Source organism: Salvelinus namaycush, chromosome 8 (genome assembly GCF_016432855.1).
Source record: "Salvelinus namaycush isolate Seneca chromosome 8, SaNama_1.0, whole genome shotgun sequence".
Taxonomy (NCBI): Eukaryota; Metazoa; Chordata; class Actinopteri; order Salmoniformes; family Salmonidae; genus Salvelinus; species Salvelinus namaycush.
The window spans coordinates 55,119,704-55,127,672 of record NC_052314.1 but is presented as its reverse complement, the minus strand read 5'-3'; the positions used below and the strand labels follow the sequence as shown (position 1 = coordinate 55,127,672).

The window sequence follows — 7,969 nt, the reverse complement described above, 5'->3', positions numbered from 1 at the left end:
ACTAATTATTGTTTTTTTATGAGCTTTCGGGTCTCTCTCAGATATAGCACAGACACTTCAAAAACAGAACTCCTTTAGATTTTCTCCATGTTAGAATCTGTTATTTCATGTGTTTCTATGGGCTAATAGCAGTTCAAATTCAATGTTTCATCAAATAATTTCCAAAATATATTTTGATACATAAAAATGAAATAGCTAAATGATCCTTGGTATGACCATCTTAAAATAATTCTATATGTTAGCTTCGTAGAAACCCAGTCCCGGGCCCTTAGACTTTAGTTATAGTTACTGAAATAAAACAGATCTTGGTCAGCTAACAACTTACGTGAGTCTGGAAAACACAAAATTGCAGAGATAGAAAAGTTAGATAAATAGCAAGTTAGGTTCTCCATGTCCAGCACTGGTTGTGTGACTTACACCTGGGCCCTGAGACTTTAAGGGGTTTTAAGTTGAACATGTGCTCGTTAAGACAGAGTTTTAAAATTAGGTTACACTACTCAAAAGGCACCTAATTGGTTGAACGACCCAGGTTTCAGATAAATGGATCATTTATTTACTTTTGTAAAACATTATTCGATGTAAATAAGTTTGATTTAATTTGAATAACGATATAATGGTCAAACAGTACAGTATAGGCTGTTGTTCAAAGTGTGGTGTTTTTTTCATGTTAAAAAACAGAATTTCCCGGTCATTGGTTTTGGAATGTTTTGAGACAAATGTTATTGATACATTCAACATTTTGTACTAAACATTTTAAATAAAAAACAACTCATTAACTAATCAATTATTTTATTAGAAACATTAATCCCCCCCCACACACACACACACTTATGCCGTGTTCACGTGCTTGTCAGAACTAGGAAACTCAGACGTTTCTGACTTGCTAATTGTTTGAATGCAGCACGCAGTGGCAACCCATTCAGGGTAGGTGGGGCAGAGACCCACCTGTTTTGAGACCCACCTGTTTAGCTTTAAAAAAGTAACTGTTTTTGTGTGCCTGTTTTGCATGTTATTTTGGCATTGATACGTGTCACATATCAGTTTGCAAACAATGTAAATAAAATATATATTTTTTTTTAATAAAGCCGCATACAAAAATTGTCTCTTTTTTGCTTTCTTGAGTAAGGCTGTTCCAAAATACAGGTGTTTCAGCCTAGCTTAGTGCATTCTGTGGTGGTGGGGCAGCCAGCGGAAAATACGAAGTGTAGGGGTTGGTAATGTTCTCTAGTTACGCCGTGATTGGCTCAGTGTTCTGTCACTCATGGGGACACTACATCACCGCAAAATCTACGGGGAGAGCTTGAAAATTCAAGCCCCTTCGGTGCTGCCATAGAGTTACATTATAGTTGCCCATCCAAGAAGGCTCAAGGTCATGGGCCACAGATAAAATTACGTCAAATCATGTTATCTCTACCATAGCTTTGATTGGACTGATCATGACAACATCATACTTTCAAAATCTTAGTAGCAAGCTAGCAGTCATCATCATGAATCAAGTCAATAATCGACTGGAAAATCCTTTTCAAATCCGTGTCATATAAAGAGAAATTATGAAGAGAAATTATAGATAAAATGTATCGGTGCTCATCGGCCATTGGACATAAACATTACACAACAAGTTGGAATTAGAAAAATTCAACAATAAGTGGTTTGGAAGGAATCAGTGGCTAACGGCAAAGCAATCACAAGCCTGCTACTCAGTGAAGTGGGTGTGTAGTCCAAGTCTCAGTTTAAGGGTTTCTTTTCCAAGCTTAAAAGGATAAACATTCAACATTTGCCATGCTGTCAATCCATCATGACTTCTGCCGCATTCAAAACAACTGGAGACTCAGAACTGGGAAATGTCAGACTTCAGTGAGTTCAATACAACTGGGAAAATGAGCTCCTACTGGGAAAATACGTTTTGAACGGTCATTAAACTCGGAATTCCAAGTCGGGAACTTGGGCCTCTTTCGAGGGCTCCAACCTGAAGATCACTGGCGTAATGATTCAGCTTTGTTTTTTTTCCCAGTTGTCTGAAAGCACCATACATCCAGAGAATGCCAGACTTTGATGTCAAAGTTTGATGACAACATTTCCCCACGAAGGACCACTGCGCCACCTTCCTGTTCCAGTGATCACAGTAGAACAGGGTGAGTCAAAAAATGTATTGTATGCTGCTGCATAAATTATGTAATATGACAGGGAGATATGTATCCTGCAGCTAAGAAAGTAATACTAAGTGTATGTTGTGTAGTAAGCTGTTCATAATTTAGCCTACTGTTCTGACTTGGTGGTGCACACGTATTGTAAGAGCTTTCATTGTCTGCTTATATGCCCTCTTTATTTATCCTCAGGTTCTGACTTGGTGTACAGGGAGAATACTGTAATAATGACCCATGTTTTGAATTCTGTCGCTGTACATTTCAAAAGTGCTGAACAAATAGTTATATTGACTACGTCCATCCTAGCTCGCTCATTAATGTCTTCATCGAAATTACAGATTTCCTCTTATCCGCTTGTCGTCCCCTTATGCCATAGTTTGTACATCTTAATTGTCAGTAGAAACCACATTTGTTTAAGCGAGTCAGCCATATCAGCTATGTTTTTTTTAAAGGCAGTAAATGAGGCTGAATTAACTGTTTCGCTGCCAAACAAGGCTCCGCTGATAGCCAGGTGTAGCAGTGGTATTGTGTTGGGACTGCTGGTGAGACAGCTTTATGTCGGCCCAAACAGTTTGTGGTCACCGTTTTCACCGTTATAGTGCAATTAATGTATTGTTTAGTGTTGTGTAGTGGCTTTGCTGGCATGCATCTACAAAAACATTTTGTTGTTTGCCCCACTAAGATTTACATGCTACAATGACCACTGGCAGCACGTGTATAACTACAGTTTCCTAGTTCCGACTCGTGTGGCAATAACTATTGCAGGTGTGAGGGCATTTTCTATTGAACCTTACTAATGCTTGTGTACTAAAATATCCTTCTTTAAGCCTAGGCATTGGGCTTGAGATAGTTAAAGAAACTAACTCATATAAGATAGAAAAGTGTGTGTGTATTAATACGAGGCCTGCTCTAACTGTTCTGTGTGTGTAGAATGACCTCATGATACCTGGGCGCTCAGCCAACAGCTGACAGAGATTAACTGGTTCGTCTTAGCTTAGCTGGAGACAGGGCAAAGTGTATTATTCTGCACACCAGTGATAAAGCTATTGTTCTGTTTGGAGCCTGTTTCTGGGCGAAAGATTCATGTTTTGTGTGTGTGTGTGTGTGTGTGTTCTGTGTGTGTGGCCAGTACGACCATACATAGAGGAAGTATATCTGGAGTGACTTCCTGTCATTCTGGCCCCTGTTGTCCTCTCTCAGTTGCGACAGACCGAGGCAACCTTTTCACCCAGTTTTCTCCCCTCACACACACATACACATACATAGGGTCACGTGTTTTGCAGATGCATGCATGGGGTAGCTTGACTATATAAATGCTCCTGTACTCTTTGTACAGCAGGCTCCCACTCCATTTCACCTGCGTGGGTGGTGCGACCAGCCTCCTTATTATAATACGTTTTTAATAAAAGTAATACCTTGATTGATTATTGATTTTGCCTCTCCTCATTATTAGTTAAAGGTAGAAATTCCACCACACAGGTGAAATGGTTGGGGAAAAATAACAAAAAATGTGTCAGGATGTGAAACATCTGAAAACAAGGCCCTTTATCTAAATAAAAACATTCACAATTTCCTACAATACACAATGTATGGGGAATATTGAAGACATGATGTCATACCCATGCCTAGTATACATTTGTAAGAAAATAAATCATTCAGTTAGAGATCTTGGATTTGACCATCAGAAATTAGGTAAAAAAATAATTATGCGTACGATGCCTCTGTCTATATGCCCTTGGCCAGGGGGGAAAAGTCTTAAGACTATCCAGTCTCCTCCAGGAGTTCATCCAGGTCCAGATTACGGATGATACTGATCAACCCCTTACTGATGCGATAGGTGCGCTGGGGGTCAAAAGCATCTCTGTGATGATCATGTTGGGTCACGTAGATTCTGTCCAACACCAGGTCTGACTGAATGCTAATAATGATCCGATCTATGTTGCTGTCGTTATTGTGTCCTGTGTGGTTTTCGCTGACATAATGCGGTAGGTTCTCAGACCCTGGAGCATTCAGATTGCCCACTTCGTAGTATGGTAAGCCCTGGTCTGGTAGCAGTTGGTTACGCTGGCCATCATGCTCCTCTATGTAGTCGAAGAAGCGGTGGAATCCGAACGCCTTCTTCTTGGGGCTTCGCACTGTCACCATTTCATCCTTCTTGTTGAATTTGACGTATTCATGGGCGAACCAGTGAAGGAGATGAAGGCCGTGTCTGGGCCGGGGTGTACCAAAGCCAGATGACTGGAGGTGTCTCATTTCGTTCAGTGTGTCAATGGAGGCAGGGCAAGGAAGAAAATATCCAGTCTGCTCCAGGAACTCATCCAGGTCCAGATTACGGATGATACTGATCAACCCCTTACTGATGCGATAGGTGCGCTGGGGGTCAAAAGCACCTCTGTGATGATCATGTTGGGTCACGTAGATTCTGTCCAACACACGGTCTGACTGGAGGCTGATGATGATCCGGTCTATGTTGCTGTCGTCATTGTTTTCTGTGTGGTTTTGGATGACAGAATCAGGCAGGTTCTCAGACCTTGCAGCATTTAGATTGCCCACTTCGTAGTATGGTAAGTCCTGGTCTGGTAGCAGTTGGTTACATTGGCCATCATGCTCCTCTATGTTGTCGAAGAAGCGGTGGAAGCCGAACGCCTTCTTCTTAGGGTTGCGAACTGTCACCATCTCGCTGTCGTTGTTGAATGTGACATATTCATGGGAGAACCAGTGAAGGAGATGAAGCCCGTGTCTGGGTAGGGGTTTACCAAAGCCAGATGATTGGAGGTGATCGATTTCGTTCAGTGTCTCCATGGTTATGATGTTCTCTATAAAGGAGGGAGGGCAAGGTAGAAAAGGGGGAAAGATGGAGAGAGAACGAGAAAATAAGAGTGGGTTTTGTCGTGGAAATTCAGCGCTGAGAAATCATTTCTTATTGCATTAATGAAACCGTCAGCCCAACAGTCTTGTTCTGCCTGTTAGGCTGAGAGCCTGAATCATACAGACAATGCACAGTTCATATAGCTAATACCCAGAATTCTTGGTTCCACCCCTCCCATTGGGGGGCACCATAAGCCACTTTGGGCTCATCCTGTCTTTATCTTACCTGGAGTTATCTTAACCCCTGACCCTGGCCTAATTTCCCAGGCCAGGATGTCTAAGAACCATTGAGGCCTTTGTTCTACTCCTCTCTATCCCAGTTACAACACCACACATCCTGTCACTGGAATACCAACTGTAGATTTTTTCACCAGGAAGCTAGAGTGGACACCATAAAACTCAGCAGTAGCAGGACAGAAATATTTCACTGTTTAGGTAAATAATTGTTACATATCCAACAAATAAGGTGAATACATTATTTTTCTGTCACAGTTTGCTTGCCAAAGAGTACGAGTGAAACCTTTATTTAACTGTCTGTTCCAAGAGAAAGAGGACACACACTTTTCTGTCATTGTCTCTACGGAGTGGTACTTGAGAAAATGGTTTGCATCCTCTTCTCAACACAACAGGAACACACACTAACTGGAGGTGGACTTCACCCTCATTGTATCTTTGCTGTTCTTCCTATGTGCCCTTCCATGGAAATCTGAGCAATAAAAGGGATATAACAAAGGTGTGGGCAACGGCAGGACAGTCAAGTTGCATCTGACTGTAAAACTAGAGGAGCAGCGTAATTTCTCGTGACCATGCATAGAGGCCAGGAGGGTACCGGCTTAGGTGTACACACCTGAATGCAGCAGTCACACCGGTTCAGGAAATGGTGGGTACCCCAAGTCAGGTGGCTGAGACCCTAGCAGGACAGGGGGCCTGACAAGGCAGGGGACTCATAGCCAACTACTACTAAGGCCACAAACTGCTGGAGACTTGATGCCTAACTGGGCATGAGACATACAGTAGGGCCTAGGACTTCAAATCGAACGAGGGACTGTGGACCTATGGAACAGGTAGCCTAGTAACTGGACAGAAGACAATCCGATAGGGTGAGATGTTTTTCATTATCGATGGCAGATCAGTATTGGGGTTATGGTCATCTGAGGCTAGATCTGTGGGTAATGTGAATGTATCCCAATTGGGTTACTATTTATTAATCCACATATAATCATAAATAAAAGTCCCAATACAAAATCCCCTCTCCCTGTCATATTTTAGCCGTCATTAAACAGGTGATCACGTGATCAACCTTCTGAGCCTGAATTGTAATGTCCTCAAGAGGAATTTGCATTTCAATACAGGCTTCTCAGCTAGCATAAAACATTCTAAGAACCATAAAGCGTGGTGAGAGTGTTGTTGTCCAATGGTTATTATGCAAACATCCTTCCCTGGGAATGTTGAAGCATAGTGGCTTGGCTTTGGTACATTCTCAGCACATTTAAGGAACTTAATAAAAAAAGCTGGTACGGCGTGCTTGTAAAACAATTTGAAAACATTTAGGCCTACATTGTTGTCTTAAATCAGTCAAGCCTCAATGCAAGATATCATCTTTGAGCAAACCTTGAACGTCTTGTCCAACTAGTCTAATAAAACAACCAAGACTTTCTGTAACCAACCAGCTTATGTCCATCATTATCCAGAAGACAGGTTTACAATTCTACATTGATGCCAAAGAAATAATTCAAATTGACAACTTACCTATTACAAATCAAGTATATTCAATGTTCGTGAAGTGGTAATATGCTAGGCTGCTATGGAGTTACAATTGTATAGCAATAGTTTCACTCTTAGCCTGCCGAGTTGTTTATGTGCAGAATGTAGACGTGTCCTAACCACTCCCCAAAGTTCCATGGGCAAAAAGCCAAGGCTATTTAACACTATAATCTCCTAATATTATTTGGTAAAAATGTTTTTGTTTGTTGCCAACTCTCAACTAAAATCACAGTTTATCAGTATGCTTAGTAACACAATATACAAACTCCAATTTGTTAATTGGATCTGAAAATAATTTCAATACATGAATTGAAATGGCTTGCGTTCAACTGTCCAAAATTAAATTCAAGCCGGTAATCACAATACATTTCATAGAATGCTGAAAACGATGAGCAGCATGCCACCCTTTTCAAATCTTGTAATTATTTTAAAGCAACCACACTGTGTGGTTTGAATTTTGTATTAATCCCCTCTAGAGAGAGTACCGGTACGTTAATATATACACATTAATTTAGAATCAACTCACTATTTAAGACATGAGTCATACTTTCAATGCCACATATTCTTTAGATTCAGAGATGTCTCTGACGTAAGAGATACATGGAATACTGAAAGCCAACCTTTGATTCAAACATTTTAATTCTTGTGCCATTTCCATGTCACACAGTCATAAAACTTAACCATAAAGAGGACAAACTGTACTAACAGGTTCTTCGTTGTCACTCGGACACATGAGAGAATCAATGCCTCAGGGCACGTAATGCAAACAACTTATTTTGCATTGCCTGCCCTGAATCATTCATTGTTTCATGTGTCAGTGTGACAACGAAGAACCTGTTTAGCAGAATAAGGCAACAGCGTAAAATCATGTTTAATTCCAGGACTATAAACAGCATTTTATCAACACAGAAGTTAGACAGTGTTATGCTTGAATGTTTTTAGTTGAGCTACATCTAATGACAATGCTTTCCTTTCAAATTACACAACTGGATTGGTAACTATGGGCATTCACATAACGCCTCCTGCAACACCCAAATTTGCAACGCTGCTGGTTATAAGCGCAGTTGTCACGTTCGTCGTAATGTGGAAGAGAGGAGGACCAAGGCACAGCGTGATGTGAATTCATTCTTCTATTTATTAACGAAGAACACTGGAAAAACTTATAAAACAACAAAACGAACGTGACGCTATAG

General features: G+C 40.9%; 1 protein-coding gene across 1 annotated transcript; it reads right to left on the bottom strand.

Moving 5' to 3' along the window:
• Nucleotides 1-3,665: 3,665 nt before the first annotated feature.
• Nucleotides 3,666-6,890, bottom strand: LOC120052863. The gene is made up of 2 exons (XM_039000049.1): nucleotides 6,762-6,890; nucleotides 3,666-4,960 (listed from the first exon to the last, which is right to left on the bottom strand). Exon 2 carries the CDS (start codon nucleotides 4,944-4,946, stop codon nucleotides 3,906-3,908), a length of 1,041 nt encoding a protein of 346 aa, XP_038855977.1. The 5' UTR covers nucleotides 4,947-4,960; nucleotides 6,762-6,890; the 3' UTR covers nucleotides 3,666-3,905.
• Nucleotides 6,891-7,969: the final 1,079 nt, after the last annotated feature.